This window comes from Phyllobates terribilis, unplaced genomic scaffold (genome assembly GCF_046119375.1).
Source record: "Phyllobates terribilis strain yellow unplaced genomic scaffold, ASM4611937v1 Scaffold_11__3_contigs__length_659146591, whole genome shotgun sequence".
In the NCBI taxonomy this organism is placed as follows: Eukaryota; Metazoa; Chordata; class Amphibia; order Anura; family Dendrobatidae; genus Phyllobates; species Phyllobates terribilis.
In genome coordinates, this window is record NW_027362771.1 from 485,547,612 (window position 1) to 485,568,112 (window position 20,501).

At 42.6% G+C, this 20,501-nt stretch overlaps 1 protein-coding gene across 1 annotated transcript in view; it reads left to right on the forward strand.

Moving 5' to 3' along the window:
* The window catches only part of SPG11 (SPG11 vesicle trafficking associated, spatacsin), a 47,216-nt gene that overhangs the window by 16,472 nt on the left and 10,243 nt on the right, over window positions 1–20,501 (forward strand). Inside the window, exons 11-37 of the mRNA XM_073653492.1 lie at window positions 3,549–3,703; window positions 3,812–3,988; window positions 5,549–5,620; window positions 5,692–5,825; window positions 5,905–6,065; window positions 7,673–7,886; window positions 8,130–8,318; window positions 8,582–8,685; window positions 8,836–8,981; window positions 9,060–9,224; window positions 10,867–10,933; window positions 11,008–11,173; window positions 11,336–11,544; window positions 13,491–13,593; window positions 13,687–13,831; window positions 13,908–14,144; window positions 14,496–14,693; window positions 14,804–14,911; window positions 14,997–15,159; window positions 15,238–15,452; window positions 15,769–16,501; window positions 16,752–16,885; window positions 18,725–18,923; window positions 19,004–19,141; window positions 19,247–19,380; window positions 19,466–19,573; window positions 19,705–19,873. Of these exons, the coding sequence (XP_073509593.1) occupies window positions 3,549–3,703; window positions 3,812–3,988; window positions 5,549–5,620; window positions 5,692–5,825; window positions 5,905–6,065; window positions 7,673–7,886; window positions 8,130–8,318; window positions 8,582–8,685; window positions 8,836–8,981; window positions 9,060–9,224; window positions 10,867–10,933; window positions 11,008–11,173; window positions 11,336–11,544; window positions 13,491–13,593; window positions 13,687–13,831; window positions 13,908–14,144; window positions 14,496–14,693; window positions 14,804–14,911; window positions 14,997–15,159; window positions 15,238–15,452; window positions 15,769–16,501; window positions 16,752–16,885; window positions 18,725–18,923; window positions 19,004–19,141; window positions 19,247–19,380; window positions 19,466–19,573; window positions 19,705–19,873 (4,743 nt within the window). The remainder of the gene's footprint in view (window positions 1–3,548; window positions 3,704–3,811; window positions 3,989–5,548; window positions 5,621–5,691; window positions 5,826–5,904; window positions 6,066–7,672; window positions 7,887–8,129; window positions 8,319–8,581; window positions 8,686–8,835; window positions 8,982–9,059; window positions 9,225–10,866; window positions 10,934–11,007; window positions 11,174–11,335; window positions 11,545–13,490; window positions 13,594–13,686; window positions 13,832–13,907; window positions 14,145–14,495; window positions 14,694–14,803; window positions 14,912–14,996; window positions 15,160–15,237; window positions 15,453–15,768; window positions 16,502–16,751; window positions 16,886–18,724; window positions 18,924–19,003; window positions 19,142–19,246; window positions 19,381–19,465; window positions 19,574–19,704; window positions 19,874–20,501) is intronic.

A 20,501-nucleotide genomic window follows, 5' to 3' on the forward strand; every position in this document is an offset into this window, starting at 1 on the left:
ACCAGGCAATATGATTCTCCAGGTCAGTAGGATTACAAAGATACTAAACTTGTATAGTTTTTTTTATTTACTGTAAGTCGTGGCAAAAAATTTAGAAATTTGTAAAATTTGCTTTTATTTTTTTTTCCTCTTTACAACGTTTATCAAACAGGTTAATTCATTTTATATTTTGATAGAGCGGACTTTTACAGAGACAGCGATACCACATATGTTTTTTTTTTAATACAGGAAAATTGGAATTTTTATATCTTTTTTTTTTTTTTTTTTTTTTTTTTTTTTATGCATTTTTTTAGTTGCCTTAGGGTACTTGAACCTGAGATCATCTGATCAATTGTGCTATAAACTGCTATATCAAAGAATTGCAGTAAATAGTAAAAATTCTACTCTCCTATGAAATCCAGCAACTGGCCTTCACAGGAGCACAGACATGGCAGGTCCACGGTTGCCATTGCATCCCTTGGCACTCTATGATGTCGTGGGCTGGTGGAGCAGAGCACCCCTTCCCGTGCCTCGCGGGAATCTTCAACAGGATTTCACCCCTGAACAATTTATTTGTGCATATAGCTCTTAAAAAGACAAGTCCAGCAATATCTCTTCATGACTAGGGTTGAGCGAGTATGTTCTGTCCGAGTATGCTCGGGCCGAGCTCCGAGTATTTATAGCTGCTCGGTGATATGGTTGAATCACTCCTGTGTGCATGATTTGCAACTGTTTAACAGCTTTATTACATGTGAGGAATGTGTAAGAAATAGACATTCCTCACATGTATTAAAACTGTCGAACAGTTGCAAATCATGCACACGGGAGCGATTCAACCATATCACCGAGCAGCTATAAATACTCGGAGCTCGGCCCGAGCATACTCGACGAAAGGGTTAATAGAACATACTCACTCAACACTATTCATGACCAGTCAGTTCCTCCATTACTGAGAAATCAGCATTGAATTGAAATGCAAATGAGGCTGAAGCCTCTTTCACTCCAGCTCTATTTCTCGCCTATAACTGCCTCCTGCTAGACTGACAGACTCTATGTTGTGTGATTTCAGGGCAAAGGATCAGTCAGTCAAGTAGGAGGAGTCGGTGCTGGGCGGGGAATATAGCTGGAGTGACAGAGGTTTCAGATTTATTATAGCTCTTCACCCTTATTTCCATATCAATTCAAACTCTGATTTCTCAGTAACAAAGGAATGGACTGGCCATGTAAAGGTATTGTTGGACTGGTCTTTGGAAGAGCCACATACACATGTAAATAGTTTGGGGTGTGAAATCCTGCTGACAGATTCCCTATAAAGAATAAGAACTTCTTTTCTCAATACTGCCCAAATATATTGTCCCTTGCATGTCGAGAGCTGCAGACTGGCATGACATTATGTTTCTAAAGTCTTGTACAATGTTGTAGTTTTACAACAGCTGGGAAGCCACAGGTCGCAGTCATGCAGAACAGTGATTAAACATAACCCATAAAAACTTACTTTTTTTTTTTTATTTTTTTTTATTTTTTAATTGTTAAGGGATTCATAGAATGGAGGGGACCTTCGGGGTCATCATGTCCAACCCCCTGCTCAATGCAGGATTCACTAAATCATCTCAGACAGATATCTGTCCAGCCTCTGTTTGAAGACGTCCATTGAAGGAGAACTCACCACCTCTCGTGGCCGCCTGTTCCACTCATTGATCACCCTCACTGTCAAAAAGTGTTTTCTAATATCTAATCTGTATCTTCTCCCATTCAGTTTCATTCCTTTGCTGCTCGTGTTTCCATGTGCAAATAAGAATAAGGCCACGGCCCCACTATCAGTATTTGGTCAGCATTCGGTCAGTATTTTTTCTCAGGAGTGGGAGCCAAAACCAGGTGAGGAACAATCAGAGAAAAGGTATAATAGAAACAAGTCACCAATTTATCATCCACTCCTGGTTTTGGCTCCCACTCCTGAGAAAAAATACTGACCAAATACTGATGGTGGGGCCGTGGCCTAAGGATGATACTTCTACACTGTGACAACCCTTCAGATATTTGTAGACCGCTATTAAAGAGGTTGTCCGGTCCAAATCGACAAGTCTGCAATCACTCTGTGTGACTGCAGACCCACGAATCCCCCCAGGGCACACACTGAGGGGTCCTCAGTGATAGTGTGTAATAGTGTTTGTACCCCAATAATCTGACTGTAATCTGTGGGAGAACCTGGCAGCACTTGCTCCTTTTCCTTGCTATCCCATTGCTGGGGAAACAAAATATTACAAAATTCCTTTTGAATAAGTTGTCCACATATTGCTCAGCTGTGTATGCACTTTAGGAGCAAAAGGAAATTGCTCTTTCAAACATAGCTGAAAACTGGCGGCTGTGGTTCTGTGCTTTGTTTGACAAGCAGTCACTCAGTTGAGTTACCAGCAGTGGGTTGAGCGTAGCACAGCCATTATCTGCTAGTTATGGTGCAGGCTCAGCTCCTGAGCCTGCATCATACACAGGACCTGACACGGAACGTACCAGTAAGTCCAGTGTCATGAACGAGTTAAAGTGGTTGTCCACTCCTTTTTTTTTTTTTTTTAACAGAGCAAAAAAAAAATCAGCTTTCCTTACTCACTGCCACCCGTCATTGCCTTTCCTCTGCTGTCCTGGGTGGTCGTGCAATCGGAGTCGCCGGTGTAACCGGTCAGTTTGTGAAATGTCCTAAATATTCCACTGAGTGGTACTGTTGAAAAGTGGAAGCGCGTAGGAGCCAAAACAACTCCGCCATAAAATAGAGATGACGTAAACCTACAGACTGGGTCACTGAGAGTTGATAGTGTAAAAGTCACCAACACTCTACTGACTCCATAATTGTAGAGTCCAAGCCTCCTCTGGCAGTAAGATCAACAAAAGAACAATGCCCTGCCGGAAGCTTCATAGCATGAGTTTCCATGGGCAAGCAACTGCATGCAAGCCTTACATCACCAAGCACAATGCCAAGCATTGTATAAAGTGGTGTAAACCCGCCACAGGGCTCTGGAGCAGTGGAAACATGTACTGTGGAGTGTTGAATCGCACTTTTCTCTCTGGCATCTGATGGACAAAGGTCTGAGATTTGTGAATTCTAGGGTAATGTTACCTGCATGACTGCATTGTGACAACTGTGGAGTTTGGTAGAAGAGGGAGAACGCTGAGAGGTTGTTTTTTTCAAGCGTTGGCCTAGGTCCCCTTAACTGTAGTAGTCTGGACTTTATGGCTTGTACCTGCACTTTTTGATTGGTGCCGCATTATCTCCATTTTTTGGGGGGAAATACGTGTGGAGATATGTATATATTCGTGTGGATATTACGGGTGGCACAGATCTGTACAGATAAGGCAGATATCATTGGTTGTCCACCCTTGGTAAAAAGAAATAGAAGTAATATTCAATCCAAGACCTTCAGACTAAGGAGCAGTACATGGATCAGGATGAAAGTCGTCCTTTAAAAGTCACTAACATCAGCAAATGTGTCAAAAATAGTGACGTTAATGACATAAACCATCCAATATATCTACGGGACAGAACTAGGCTGACAAGCTGCTGTCTTTCTTTTGCTTAGAGCCGGACCCCGGCCTAGATACTTGTATGGGAATTCTGACTGGTTACATTGCCAAGCTCCGACCTTTTATGAAGAGGTTTCAGCAGCAGCCGCCTCCTGTGAGGGTCCCACACTCTGAGAGGAGACATGGACCGTGGGAGAACATGTCTGTGGAGGTAATGTGACTGTGGGTCAATATGAAACTGGAGGAAATGTTCAGTTTATTTGGATGTTTTGCTGGTTTCTTGTACCTTTTAATGTTATGTTTCATTCTTCTTTTTTAGAATTTAATTTCGGATGCCATCCTGACAAATTGCATCCCTGAGGCCCAGGCCTTCCTGCGAGCACAGGGCTGTTACCCCTCCAGCTTGACCTGGTTCAAAAGAGAAGGCCTGAAACTGGTCTTCAGATGTCTTGTAGAGACTCATGTCTCAGAGGCCTGCCAGCTTCTCCAGAACATGGTGAGCAGTGGATCACACATCATGGCTGTCTAGGATACAGATCACGTTCACATTGTTGGTGTTGAGAATATTGAGCGTTATTACATTGTGCCTATATTGAAAGCTTTAAAATGGTATTTTATAGTCCATGTGATGACCTCTCTGACGTACAGTGAACCTACCCTATAACTCTATCACTAGCCAAATAATGTGTATTGGAAAAGAGCGAGTCCACCACAGCCCTGTACTCATGAAAACCAAGTGGCAGTGGTGCTAGGGAATGTCCTTTTAGCGCTGCTGCTACTTTGTTCTAGTGAGTATGGAGGGTGAAAATGATCATTTTTGCTGCTGCGTAGACCGTGATGCCATGTCCTGATGATATGCCACCAGTAGTAAAATGGAAATCAGAGCTCAGCATCATCAACACACACTGGGCTGCCACTACCCGGATTAGAGAGAACACCGATCCTGGCATTTAACTGCTCACATGTTACAGTCAATACAACCATGGCATCAAACTGATTAGACAGTAGTGGGGGGAATTTGTGCCCCATCAGCCCACCCCTAGTTCTTTCGCAGGGTACCATTGGGTTGTCATGAAAGTAATGGGATCGGACAGGGTCAGTGTCACTTAGTTTATTTTTTTGAAACCGCTCTTTGCCCTTCTACAAATACTGTTTCCTTTAATTTTTTTTTAAATTAAAATGATAAATGACATTTCTTAAATGCGGCATTTTATTACAGAGTCCCAGGAGAGCGTTGTGGTCTTGGTTGCGCAGTTGCAGTTATTTGGTTTTCCTTAAACTTATTGGTTATATAGGCAAAGCAAATGGGGAAAGTGAGGCTACTCCATGCTGTGACCCTGTTGTATGTCCCTGACGTGGCTGAAGACAACAGATGTCACCAAAAAGCTACTTGCACCTCTTTACTGCTACTCTATTGTCTGCTGGGTCTAGCTCCAGTTGGTTGACAAAATCTTGCTTACAGCAAACCAGATAAAATATACTTAAAGGTTGTCCACTACTTTGTCATTGATGACCTACCCTTAGGATAGGTCATCAATGTCTGATTGGTTGGGGTCCGACACCCTGCACCCCCTCTGATCAACTGTTCTCGGTATCGGCGGCGGCGCCTGCTGGAACTGCTCGATTGCAGAGGTGTTGAATTAAATAGGAGGCGGATGTGCAGTACCCTGTCGTGGCCACCATCAGAAGATGGAGCAGCTCTGCAATCCAGTAGTTTTGGCCACTAACCCCGTGAACAGCTGATCGGCGGGGGTGTCGGGCATCGGACCCCGACCGATCAGACATTGATGACGTATCCTAAGTATAGGTCATCAATGATAAAGTAGTGGACAACCTCTTTAAACTTGGTTTGCTGCCTGCATATCTTTAAATCTAAATTGTGTGATTTAATGGTTCCTCCAACTTAGGGCCATATAGCGAAGCATTGCACAATGTGTTCGTGTGCTCCAAGCTCACTGCTAAGTGTGAAAAAATAGCTTGATCTTCCCTTATTAAACTTGTGGGGTCTCAAATCTAGCTATGCTTCGTAATATTTATCCTTAAATCTTTATTCCAGGGCTTTTCCAGATGGGACGAACTTCATCGTATATGTTTGCACACATCGGATCTAGGAGTCCGGACACTCTTGGTGGGTACGGTGGATTGCTGCTTTGCCAGTTTGAGATTGGGGATGTCTGACCTGAAAGTGTCTCCTTCTAGGTTGATCTGCTGCAGAAACAAGGACTTTTTCCCGAACAGCAACAAGAAGCGATCCAAACAGTATGCAGACTCGAGGAACTGTATGGTAATGTGTCCCAGATTACTGACGAGAGGAAAAGAGTGGTTAACCCCAGGTAATCTACCTGTGCTGCTCTGCTGTACAATACAGCAAATAACAGGAACATTAGTTGTGAGCTATGATACGTCTTCCAGGCCTTCATGGGGAATCTGTGCCACGTCTCCAGAGGTGAAGACTCTGCAAGATGCACTGACTGCTGTGAGAGAAGAGCCGGAGATCATGCTTCTGCATTGGGCGAAGGACTGGGATTATGAGACACAGGAGTCATTATTACTGCCATGGAGAAAAAACACAGGTGAGGGAGAATTTATCTGTGAATGTTTAATATAGGAAGGTTATATCATTGATTAAGATTCTAATTCTGCTCCATTTTATATCTGTAAACCATTCTGATATATGGAGGATGAAGGTGTTGTCTGTTTGAGAAAATCCAAGCTCAATACAGTTTTAGGTAATGCAGTGTTCATAGAATGTACTATGGCTAAATTAATTCTTTTAAAACCAACAACTCCATTAAAAGGAACCTGTTACTATGAAAATACAGTCCATTCTGCAGGCAGCATGTTATAGAGCAGGGGCAGCGGAGTTGACTGATATATAGTTTTGTGAGAAAAGATTCAGTATGACATGTGTTTTCATAATTTATTAACAGCGCAATTATAGCCATGTCTTAGCATGATTTTGTAATGTAATGTAGACAGGTTCTCTTTAAAGGGAACCTGTCACTATGAAAATGAAGTGTGTTATAGGGCAGATTAATATATAGTTTTACGAGAAAAGATTCAATATAACCTGTGTTTTCATCATTTAATCCTGTGCCCTTTCTGGGATTTTTGGTCCAGTCGGCGGTCCTATCAGTGACTGACCGCTCTATTTCTATTACTCTGCAGGACCAAAAATCCCAGCAAGGGCACAGGATTAAATGATGAAAACACAGGTTATATTGAATCTTTTCTCGTAAAACTATATATTAATCTGCTCTATAACATGCTGCCTGCAGATTGGACTTAATTTTCATGGTGACAGGTTCCCTTTAAAGAGAACCTGTCAGTATGATTTTGTAATGTAATGTAAAGACATGGCTATAATTGCGCTGTAACACCGATTACATTGATAGCTTTGGTGAAGAAATTATCTTTGTTGTTCTTGTTTATTAACCATTTGAAGTTTACTGCTGATTAGATTTCGGTGCATAGGGTCCGGATTGTGCACGGGGTCTTCTCCTGCCTGTCTTTGATTCCCTGGCTCCTCCGCCTGCCTCCAGTCTTTGGAAAAACAGAGACCTGTTATTCATTGACCTGACATCTCCTCTTCAAACAGAGGAGGCGGAGGGTCCGGTGAATCACAGACAGGGAGGAGAGGACCCCGTGCACAGGCCGGCTCCTGTGCACCGAAATTTAATTAGCGGAAAACTTCAAATGGTGATTAAAGAAGAACAACAAAGCAGATTTCTTCACCAAATGTATCAATTTAATCACTATTACAGCCAAGACTTTACAAAACCATGCTGACAGGTTCTCTTTAAAGCCCTTTATCCACATAGAACTTAAACATGCTGGTGTTACTGCAGTTAGCCTCCTTGTCTTCACTGAGGTCAAGGAAATTGAATTTCTCGGACAAGCGAGCTGAGGTCAGCAGCGTTCCTCTGTGGTTCTTCTCCCTGTCTTACAATGCAGCAATCTCTGTATGACCCCCTCATTTACGGCAAGGATATCCTTCATGCAGAGTGACTGCAATTAAGTAAAATCCAGGAACAAAGGTTGCAGAGCAAAACAACATGGCTACGTCTGCGGCTCTAATGTGATTGGCTGTGCAGAGTTCGATGATTCTCCTTCCTTCGGGGACAGAGGTTTATATTTAAAGGGAAATGTTCATTCATTTCACTCATTTCTGTTTTTGCAGACATGTCTGATATCAGTCCAAAAATCCTTTGGCGCCATTTGACTCTGTGGCATGATTGGAAGCGAATTGTTTCTTGGATTAACAGTACAGAACAGCTCCAGGAAAAGGGAGATGAAGAGCGCCCCCTCTGGCCTCACCTCAGTCCAGCAGTTATTGATGAAGATACCTTGTGTTGCAGTTACACGAGACAGAACATATTGGACGAGTTATCAAGGTTTGCGCAGAAGTGTTTTCCTCGATTATAAATCTGTACAGTGATTTGGTCGCATCACAGTAAGATAAGACAACGCTGGTATAGGTGCGGACATACTGGTGTGTACTGTGGCCATACTGGGAGAGCATCGCTGTCCATTGGTTATTACTGGGAGGAGGATTAGTCTTGTGTAATCATTATGGAGTTGCAGATTGCACGTTTTTAGATAATTTGCAGGAAATTAATGATTTCTTTGATTTTCAGGATGAACATTTTTATTCCCTCTGAACTGAATGACTTTGAGAGTCTTGTGGAACGTCTCGCAATAAGTGGGAGATTGATGGATCCGACAGACGCTCCTCCAGGAGGTCCAGATTTTCATAACCGCTTTGTCATCTTATGTGTTGAACGAGGTCTCCGGTACTTGCTGTACAGTTATCTAGATTGTCACAGGTATCGCCTAATATATTCCATTATTTGCCTTGTTTTTCACCGTGAAGTTAGTAATATGGCAATAAAATGCTTTTCTTTCATAGAAGCCGTTCTCTCTGGAATAATTTCACTGGAATAAAAAAAACTATTTATTCCAGTGAACGTCATAGTACTTTGTGTTATCAGATCAGCCTTGTAGTTTTTTCTTTACGTGGTTTTCATGACATCACCGAATGAATAATTGTATTAATGGTGTAACTTATTGTGTGATCTGATATTCACAGGTTGAATCCAGAATTATGTTCTGCTTTGGCCGACACAACTTTACATGATACTTACCCGTGGTTTGGGTACTTGGTGCATAATCGGCAAGTTAGTGACAACACAGGTGAGATACGTGAAAATGTATATCTCCTCAATATCTGATCTACACAAACCCCAATATTCATAACTTTCCACCGGTGCCCCTGTGTTGCCCTAATGCTAGTACCTCCTAGATATTGGCTAATTCCTAATGGTTACGTTTCCTCACCATTAGATGCTGATCGGATGTTCCAGCTCAGCCTGTCCAATGCCCATATGCTGATGCCTGGTTGCCAGCCAAGTGTGAACAATATGCTCTTGGATGGACATACTCTGCTTGCTCTGGCAACAATCATGTATGCCCCTGGCGGTATTGATGGGGTAATACATATCATTTTTACATAGTCCTTTCTTCTCTAAGGTCTGCTCTGTTTAATATCACTTGATTCTTCACCACAGATGATGAAGCATAGCGAAGAGCCCAGCCTCTGCCAATTGAACGTGGACCTTCCATTATTGAAGATGGCGTTGACCCCCTATCCCAAACTAAGGGCAGCTCTCTTCTCACAGCACCCATCTAACTGTGGGTCACCTCCTGATATTACTCTCTACCACCTTCTTCAGGTACAGTGGGGAGCCTTTTTAAAACAGAAGGCATTGAATATTGACTTGTATACATAAATTTATGTTGTATGAATTGAAAAATTTATTTTTAAATACCATTTTCAGGAATTTGGGTTTTAATTTTAATATGGTTAAAACGTCGATACTACTCATATATTAGCCAGAGCTACAGAGCGCCCTCATATACCACACTCACATAGACATTGCCGCGGCTCAGACTTCTCCGGCCCCCATCTATTAACCATTGATGATGGAAAAAAGCCGTATCTTGGCAATCCTGTAATGCATGAATGGGCTGGGTCCTCCAGAGCAGGAGCAGATTGTAAACCGCAGCTGTTGACATCTGTATGCACTAATGGATCATATGGACAGGGGTGCCATGAAGAAGCAATCCTTAAGCAGTGGCGTAATTATTCCTATCAGACCCGGTTCAACATTTGGACCTGGGCATCCACAGCATGATGGTCAGATGTACTAATAATATCCCTTGTCTTGGCTCCTATACTGTAATAAATACCCACTTCCTATTATAATGGTCTTGGCCCCCTTCCTGTAATAATAGCCTTCGTTCTGTAATAATGTCCCCTATCCTGGCCCTTATCCTGTAAAATGTCCTCTATCCTGTAATAATATCCGCCATACTGGCCCTTATCCTGTAAAATGTCCTCTATCCTGTAATAATATCCGCCATACTGGCCCTTATCCTGTAAAATTTCCTCTATCCTGTAATAATATCCGCCATACTGGCCCTTATCCTGTAAAATGTCCTCTATCCTGTAATAATATCCGCCATACTGGCCCACATTCTGTAATAATGTCCTCTTCCTTGCGCTCTTCTCCAACACACTGAAAAATAATAAATGAACAATTCTTCTTACCTGTCCTTGCTCTCATGGCGAGCAACGTCCTCTTCCTTCTCCATAGCCGTTGCTGGCAGGTGGCCTGCGCATGTTGGTGATGTCATGCACCTCATAAGATGGGACTTGATTGGCAGGCGGAGTGTATTGTGGTACAGGGAGCCAGCGGTTCTCCGCGCCACAATACATTTCAGCTGAATGTGCGTCCTCAGAAGCTGGCGTCGGCAGGCCCGCTGACTTCATAGGTCTAGTCACAGTCGCTACACCCCTGCTTTGAAGGCCTTGACGTGGTCAAGGATGATTGAAACATGCTCTTTGTGCATATAGTAAAAATATTCTAATATATATGGTTACATCAAACATGACAAACTCTGGCCGTTAGGCCACGGCCCCACTATCAGTATTTGGTCAGTATTTTTTTCTCAGGCGTTGGTGATAAATGCCGAATTGGTGACTTGTTTCTATTATACCTTTTCTCTGATTGTTCCTCACCTGGTTTTGGCTCCCACTCCTGAGAAAAAATACTGACCGAATACTGACCAAATACTGATAGTGGGGCCGTGGTCTAAAGGAGTTACTTGCACCTTCCTATAACCCCCACGGCTGTCAGTCGTCTCCTGAGGACACTGGGAGTGTTGGGACCAGTGGTGGATCAGCTAGATGACTATTACTTCTTAGCATTTCTCATGTTTAGCATATGGAAACATATTAGATTCCTTGACAATACCTTTAATTATCTGACTGTTCAACAAATTTTTTTCTTCGGTATCTTCCTTCTTTTTTAGGCCCTGTCACCCTTCCATCCCGCTCATTTTTTCACATGGCAACCTACAAATTCTCTGGCAGCAAGTGGTAAGTAGCCTGGTACATGGCAAACAAGGGCACCAGCCTCTAGGCACTGTTAACATGCTCTTTTTTTCTTACAGACACCAGTTCGGTGATGCCACATTGCTCCTGTCCGATGTTGGTGAAAAAGCTGTCAGTAGTGGAACATCTGGATACATTTTTCTATTTACGCAGTGGCCGGCCCGCTGTCGCCTTTTCCACTTTTCTTGTGCATTATCTTTTGAAAAGCAAAGATCCAAAGCAGCTGTAAGTCCGGAGTCCCCCTTTAAGTAATATGGGATTGTTAGACCCAAATGTGCACTTTACTCATTTTATCATCGCTTTTTATTTCCCCTCTGACTCCCATGAATTACAACTTTGTGACCTCTCACTTCTTCATATCCCTTGTTTCAATCTCTTTTATTCCAGGATCCATCAGGTTGCAGAGGATGTTTACTCGCTGGCCTTGTCCAGCTTTCATGCCCCCATTGTCATTTCCTCCTGTGTTTGCTTCCTCGAGCTACTTGGACTTAGTAGCTACAAACTCCGCATGGATGTAAATGTAGCCAATTTGATCCTGCGGCACAGCTCATCTCTCCAGGAGGAGGCAGGACACGTTTCCCAAATGCAAGCATTAGGTGTGATGGATGATATTTGTTAATATTATTAAATTGGCATATTACTATACCTATAGTGGAGATAAAAAACAATCATTATCCTATCACATTGGGGTTGATATCTGTCTTTAAACCACATAAAATTCAGCTTTTAGAGTTGTCCAGCTTTAGTGTTACCTTATTTTAGTAATGCCATTTCAAGCACCCTCCATCTTCTACCAGATGTCATCTGAAGATTGTGCTCACCATGACAGTGAGTAACACAGCAGCCCTAAGAAGCACCATACATAGTGTGTATTATGTATAGGCCACATGGTCACCATTACAGAAAGAATTACAGTACTATGCAAAAGTTTTAGGCATTAGGCAGGAGTGGGAAACAAATGCTGCAAAGGAAGAATGCTTTAAAAAAAAATTGTGTTAATAGTTTGCATTTTATTAATTGATAAATTGAACAAATTTAAAAATCTAAATAAAATCATTATTTAGTGTGACCATTCTTTTTTTCAAGATTGCATCTCAGCATCAGTTCTTCTAGGTACACTTAGGGACAGTTTTTGAAGGAACGTGGAAGGGAGGTTGTTCCAAACATCTTGGATAACTAACCAGATCTTCTGTGGATGAAGGATTGTGCAATCCTCCTGGCTTCTCATGTAATCCCAGTCACTATGATGTTGAGATTGGGGGCCATATCATCACTTCTAGGACTCCTTGTTCTTCTTTATGATGAAGATAGTTCTTAATAAAATTGGCTGGTATGTTTTGGTTCATTGTTCTGCTGCAAAATAAGTTTGGAGCCAATCAGACGCTTCCTTGATGGTATTGCATCATGGATAAGTATATGTTTGTTTCTCCGCATGGGGGACACCATTTTTCCTGACAAAATTCCCAACAGCATTTGATGAAATGCAGCTCCAATCTTTTATGAACCTTCCACCATGCCTCACTGCCGCCTGCAGAGAATTTTTATCGTGCCGCTCTCCAGCCCTTCAGCAAAGTTTTCTGTTACTGCCTTACAATTAGACCAATCAGTCCAGAGCCCATGATGACATTTTTCTGCACCTCAGCTCCTATGTTTTTGTACATAATTAAGTACCTTTGCCTTGTTTTCATGTAGACTAAATGATTTTTGGCCACAATTCTTCTGTGAAGACCACTTCTGTCCAGACTTCTCTGAACAGTAGATGGGTGTAGCTGGGTCCCATTGCTTGTTGCCAGTTCTGAGCTGATGGCACTGCTGGACATCTTCTGATTTTGAAGTAACATAAGCATTGTGTATTTTTCATCTGCTGCACTAAGTTTCCTTGGACGACCACTGCGTCTACTGTCCTCAGTGTTGCCATATTCTTGGTGTCCTCAATGATAAGAAATACAGGGAGATACTTATCCATGATGCAATACCATCACGAAGGCGTCTGATTGGCTCCAAATTTATTCTGCATCAGGACAATGTCCACAAACATATAGCTAATGTTCAGCGTAAAGAAGTGCAAGGAGTCCTGGAAGTGATGATATGGCCCCCACAGAGCTCGGATCTGAACATCAATGAGTCTTTCTGGGATTACATGAAGAGTCAGAAGGATTTGTGCAAGCGACATCCACAGAAGATCTGTGGTTTAGTTCTCCAAGATGTTTAGAACAACCTCCCTGCCGAGATCTCTCAAAAGCTGAGTGCAAGACTACCTAAGAGAATTGATGTTTTAATGGCTAAGTGTGGTCACACCAAATTATCGATTTAATTAGATTTCTCTTTTATTCATTCAATTTGCAGTTTAAGTGATAAAACTAAACTATTAACACTACCATTTATGAAGTCATTCTTACTTTGCAGCATTTTTTTCACACCTGCCTAAAACTTCTGAATATTGAATAAAACGTCTATATATTGATGACATAGGCATTGTAATGTACAAGAGTTACATGTCCATCTTATATGTATATATTTATTATTACTTTTTTTTTTGCAGCCCAGAGATTGTCAAAATTAGTGGAAAATGAAATAGAGGCTGCAAAAGATCTTTTACTAAGCTTGGAAGAGGTTGTGGAGGCAAATTTGCAGCAGGAGGACAGGTATGGTGTACAAGAGACAGTTTATATGGATGTCCGTAAGGATGGATTTGTGACCCCATCAATGATGATGAATTCTGTCTGTTTTACCTGCAGTCCGCTCCCTCCTCATAGTCTATGGGTCACAGTGGTGCAGTTCTGTCTCCTCCATGGTATTCCTATGAGCACCAGCTATCTGAAGTACTGTGCACAGAGACAAGACTGGCTGCAGCTGCTGGTACATGCTTACAGCACAGAACAGGTCAGTCCACTCCCGACCACTCCACCGTTGCTTGTGTCCTTTCTCTACATTGTCATCTGTTCTTTGTCTTTTCCAGGTCTCTTGTGTCTTGGATGATTTAAATCCTGTTCTCCGTAGTCACATCTCCCTCGCGATACAAGACAAAGTCTCCAGTGATTGCATCACTGACAATTTCTTGCAAGGAACAAACACCGACAATCTCCACCATGTGATGCTGAGATGCCTTAGTACGGAAGAACCTGGACAGATGTTTCTGAAGGAGTGTATGAGATGGAGAGTGCCTCTATTAAGTGTACTGGCTGCCTCTACCCAGGTGAGGGCTGTGGGGGGTATGGAGGCTTTCATGTACTCGTAACGTCATATCGAAGCACATTAGATGGGTCCTTCTATATAATGTACAGGTCATGGTTAGAGGAACGTTATATTGGCTACAAAAATGTATAGTTATTCCGGTGCCAGTTTTTATTGTGGCTTGGTTACTCTCTTGGCCCCAAATAACTATCTGGATATCACCTTATCTAGAAAAGGCTTGTACCCTTAAGTTAGGACACATCTTTACTGAATCTGTGCTCAAGATGGAGCAGATGAATTATTGTTAGCATGAAGCCGATACTCTCTAGTTCTCCTAGATCTTCAACCTATCACTGTACCTTCTGCTACTTAGGATGCAGGCAGCGTCTCCTGCCTCTGCGCCTGGATTGTGAGTTCAGTGGATGCCGCTACATACGCACAGATCACGCACATGGTGTCTGACGCCATCGATCATAAGTGGAGCTTAGAAGATCTCGTGCAGATTTGGCGTATTCTCCTGGCAAAGACAGACAGTGGCACCCTGCAAAAGGCGTTCAGGATTTTTATGGAGGTAGTGCGTTTGGGAAGTACGGGGCAATATTTATAATAAAAAAAAAATCATCATTTCTCTATAATTTGTGCTGCATGACTGTAATGACACTGCTCAATTTGCTGACATAGGACTGCCCTTTGCTGATCCTGCTTGATGTGTATGAGCTTTGTCTGCACGACAAGAATTACTCTGAGGCCAAGTACAAAATAGTGGATTTCCAGAGTAGTTTGTCCAGTGTAAGTGATCTATCTCTTCTCTATGTATGGTGCTATCTGCTTTCTGCATAGGTGGATAGTATGTCATATAAATCCCTTCTCATAGCTCCAGCCTGATGATCATTCTCCAGCTCCGATCCCTATCTCGTGGCTTCAGGCCCGGGCTTCTCATCTCCTGCAGCTTCTGCTTCTCCAGAGCCGGACTCCATACGAGTTACAGAACATTTTGCAGCTTCTTTGTGATAGCGGCAGCCAGAATATATGTGACGGTAAAGGCACTATGTCATATGTGTAATAAATGTGACTCCAGTGTGCTGAAGATGTAATGTTTCTGTTTATTCTTTTAGGAATGGATATCTCCAAACTAAATACGCTCTGTCAAATCCTGGCAGATCATCCTTTTGTGATTAGCAAGGAGCTTCTCAGGGACTATAGTCCTGCAGCGTTACAGGTGGAGTGTCGGAGACTGCTGCAGAGTCTGCTAGACGGCAGACACTTTACTTTGGCTCGTCAAGTAGCTGAATTGGCAGAATTGCCCACGGACAACCTGGTTATAGAAGAGGTAAATCTTGAGGTCTCTCATATGCCATTTTCATTTATATGACGTGTACTGTCTAGGAAACAGATATCTAGCTGATGGTTATTGCCATTCTGAATATTGCTAGAAGACCCTATAATTTCTTCCCATGCCCTTGGGCCGTATGTATAAGAATTATTATAAATTGTAAAGAGGCTTGGGTGCTATAGACCCTAATCTCTGTGGACATGAGCTCATGTACCACTGATTTCAATATTTTCCGACATGGTATCCGGTATATTTGGGATAAAATGCCCCTTTAGATCATCTTCACTTGTATATTTCTTGCTTTTCTATACAGGTGCTACAAGACCAAAGCCACCTTCGAGAGATTGGGCAATGGAGCTGCCCGCAGAGTCGGGCACAGTATTGGCGGAAGTGCCATGTCACTTTCTGCACCAACCAGCTGTCCTGTCTAATAGCATCCGATTTCTTTCAATCTCAGGCTGCCAAGCACACGGCCACCAGTGCCCTGATAGCAGAGCAGATGGAGGCACTGGCAGAACATGAGCTGCTGTTCACACTTGCAGGGCACTGGCTTTCTCTGGACGAATGTTCTTCACTAAAGACATTAGAAGAATTGGAACAGCAGATCTGGAAGTGTCGCATCAAGCGTGAAGTAATAAATAGGACTGGTGGCTCACGAACGTTGTCCCCTCTGTCGGCTTTTACTAGTTTCGCCTCAGAGTTTTCATTTTCTGATTTGCCTTTACTTAATTCTCCCGAGCTCCTAGACATCACCAGTTTACCTCCACTACATGTTGTAGCTCCGGGAACTAATGAAAATCCAAGCTCCTTGATATTGAGTAGTCTGATAAACCGACTACTGGATGACCGCAGGGCACATGAAGCCAGCCGTGTATGCAGGTACTTCCAGTTCTCCCATCGTGATTTATGGCTTGTGCTGAGCTGCCGGGCGCTGGCCTCGGGGGAAATAACAATACACCAACTGCATCCTGATATCCAGAAAATCATCACTGCAGGCATGGTCGCCCAGGAAAACACGTGGAACCGGAAAAGGAGATTGCAGAGCTGTAAGTGGAAAGAGCTGGGTATAACTGAATGCAAATAGCAAAATATCAACCACCACCTTTTTGCAAATTTGCAGGCCCCTATATTTGGATTACATGCATACCTCTACCTAGTAAACTCCTACAGATTTCCATCCATAAACATTTAGGATGTCTGTAAAGAGGCTGCATCAGAGTTTTAAATATATGAGTTGGAGTGATCCGATCTTCTCATCCTGCGTATTTTCATTTCCTTTCACTGCGTTGTCTCTAGCATCCAGTGTGGACTCCACGTCTTCTCAGACCCCCACCAACCCTGTGGTCACACATCTGGAAGTTCTGAAAGATGCCTGTACACATGGAAAGACTTTCTGCAGACAGCTGCTGTGTATGTATGAGCTGAGCCAGGTATGTAAAGGCTTTTACACTCATTTTTTTTTATTATTATTATTATTTTTTTTTTCTAAACTCCTTTTTATTGAAAAATGTTTGAGACAACACCACACACAACATAACATTGTCAGGACATAATACGGTTATTCCAGAAGTATGTAATATAATAGGCTCAAGCACCGTAGAAATTAGGTGGATTTAGGAGGTATTGCAAGTATCAAAATCTCACATGTATAAGACCATGTACAAGGGTCAGTCTTAAATACTAACATAAGCAGTTTTCAAACACTCAGAAATGAGCAAGTTAAAACAGACTAAAAGGAAGGAAAAAAAGTGAAAGGTGCATAGTTGTAACGTAGTAACTAGGCTGGAGGAAACAGAGGAGCGGAGTGTAACTGCATTGTATTGGGTCAGTGGTCACCACACCAGTCATCCCAGATTTAATTACATTTGTTAAAACTCTTACGCTTTTTGTATAAAATACATTCATACGTAATTATCTGATTAACCATTTGTTTGACCATGCGTATGCTAGGAGCCGTCCATTACGTGGCTACAACTTTTCTGGCCAAGAATAACATTTGACAAAATAAAAATGTTTGGTAATGTGACCAGAGGTCTGAGTCGAGTAGGCCTAATAAGCAAAGGGGTGGCGATAACATCGATGGAGTTTCCAAAATCAAGGATATTCAGTAGACTAATATTCTATTACATAAAGGGGAAGACCATATCATGGGAATAACATTTACCTTGGAGACAAAACATCTCTGATGGGATGTTCCTACCCATGCCATATAACAGATTAAGGGTTAAGTAGGATTGGTGAATAATACATAATTGACTCCGCTTATTATCAGCTGCAGGGTACACATACAGGTGGCGTCCCTTAGCCTCCTGCCATTATGCCTCAGAAAAGGAGGGAGTTGTGGCCCCTCATTTGTCTTTAACTGGAAGAAGTGTATATTTAAAAGTTTCTTATCCAAAAAAGTGTATGGAGTCTGGGGTCTGCAAACTGCCGCACTCCAATAAGGGGATACCTAGATATAGATACAGGTGCGGGGGGGCCTGGATAGGTGGTGGGAAGTGCATGGCGCAATTTTAGCGATCTGTAAAAAACTGGGTTATGTTGAATTTAGAAATAAGTTGTTCAAAAGATGGCAAAGTTGAATCTTTGATAGATCATGAAGAATGCGAACCTCAGCCTTCATCCAGAAATCTGTATCTGCTGGAAAACTCAAGTGTGGAAGACAGGCTTGTTCCATAAAGGAGTCTCTGGCTGCCATGATATCATGCAGTGTAAAGCACCTCTCCAGTGGTTTTTATTTCAGCACTGGAGTGGTGCTACTGATCTAAGTTCCCTGCCCCTAGTAATATACTTACCAGCAGTTGTCCGCTGTTCCCAGCTCCACTCCGGTTCCGCCCCACCATCTTGTGATTACAACTTCTGACTACTGGAAGTCAGAGGTAATGACCGCAAGCTCTCAGTGTAAGTCTATGAGATCCTCTTTCTGGCCTTGTTCTGCCTCTCTACATTGAGTAGTGACCGCCAACTCACCCAGCAAACACTGGAGCAATCCGGCAGGTTGTAACCTGCAGAAGGCCGACCGGAGCGGTGCCGATAACAACAGATAAAGATGGCGGCTGGTGAGTATAATACTAGGGGCAGGAAACATACATTAGTGACACCACTCCAGCTCTGCAATAAGAAAACCACTGGAGTGGTGTCACTGTGTGCAGAGTGGCGCTATACCTTGTGCGTCAGCTGTTGCATTGGTTATGTCCTGTTGTACTATCATTATTAAATGTGTGCATTTTGCTTCCAATGATCACTTTTCCATTGTACCAATATTTTAGGATCTTGGCTGTTCGTTCTCGGACGTATCATCCCGGGATCCAAGTGAAGTTCTGCGCACCTTGTTGTCCAGTTATCGCCCTGAGCTTTGTGACCGAGCCCAGGCTGTTATCACATTACATGGACTTTCCCCTGAGACTGTAGCCCAGATTGTAGCTGAAGAGATCCTGAAGATCTGGAGGACACTGAACAAGGAAGGAGGTTGGTGCTGGTCTGATGAGAATGGCGGGGGGGTCATACCTGGTTATCTGTCATCATTATGACCCGATTCATGTTTGCAGGCCAGTCTGAGGTTTATAATGTCTCTGAGAAACGGTCCAACTTTCTTCAGATTGCAAAACTGTGTCCGGATCCAACTCTGGTGGGGTTATACTTACTGGATCACCTGGAGACTGTTCCACTTACCGAGCTTCATTGCAGTCAGTACCTAGAATTTTTTTTCTATACTTTTTATTTGTGCCTTTCTCTTATTGCCTTATCCTGAGACTCCACCACAATTCCTGTAAAAATTGTATTCACTTTAGTCATTGAAATCCTCATCTCGGCTCATGATTGCTTCAGCCTTACATGCCACCTAGAAGGGATCCGACGCGTCCTACAAGCTTGTCGCCACCTGACGGAGATGCATTTGGCTCCCAATCAGGAATATAGCCTCATGGTATGTCGGCTCCCTTACATTCTCCTGCTCCCGTTGTTTTATTGTGTCACTTTATGACTGTGTCTCTTGTCCTATTGTCCTTTAGGTTCGACTTCTGTCAGGAATTGGGCGATATAATGACATGGTTTATGTCTTTGATATCTTACACAAAAATCAGCACTTTGAGGTTCTGCTGAGGAAACAGCTTGATACAGTGAGTATGATATTGGTCAGTGTAAGGGTTGTTTGGGGAAAAAAGTAAATCTCTGCTTATAGTAAAAACCAGATTTTAGTAAGATATTATAATGTAATTGTATACTCCATCTACCTATGACTTGCATGTAGAAAGGCGGATTGCAGACTGCACTCTTGGAATACATTAAGCGCTGTCATCCAGGTGATAGTGAGAAGCACAACATGACCGCACTCTGTTTCAGTCTGCATCGGGATATTGGCCACAACCATGAGCACGCAGCAAAAATCCAGCTCCGATTAATCCAATCCAGGCCCTGGGGTAAGTGGTCCAAAATGAGATATACCATATACAGTACTGTGCCAAACTTTTAGGCAGGTGTGGGAAAAAAATACCACAAGGAATGATTTCAAAAATACAAGTCTTAATAGTTTATTTCTATTAATTAACAGAATGCAAAAGAGAAATCTAAATCATATCAATATTGATGTCACCACCCTTTGCCTTCAAAACAGTATAATTTCTCCTAGGTACACTTGTACACTTTTTTTGAAGGGTCTCAGCAGGGAGGTTGTTTCAAACATCTTGGAGAACTAACCACAGATCTCTGGATGTCGCTTGTGTAAATCATTTGGTCTCTTAATGTAATCCCACACAGACTCGATGTTGAGATCGGGGCTCTGTGGGGCCATGTCATCATTTACATGACTCCTTGTTCTTTTTTATGCTGAAGATAGTTATTAATAGCATTGGCCATGTGTTTGGGATCATTGTCCTGCTGCTTAATAAATTTGGAGCCCATCAATTTCTATGATGGTATTGCCTTATGGATAAGTATCTGGCTGTATTTTTCAGCATTGAGGACACCATTAATTGCGACCACATCCCCAACTCCCATTTGCTGAAATTCAGCCCCAAACTTCCATGGATCCTCCACCATGCTTCACTG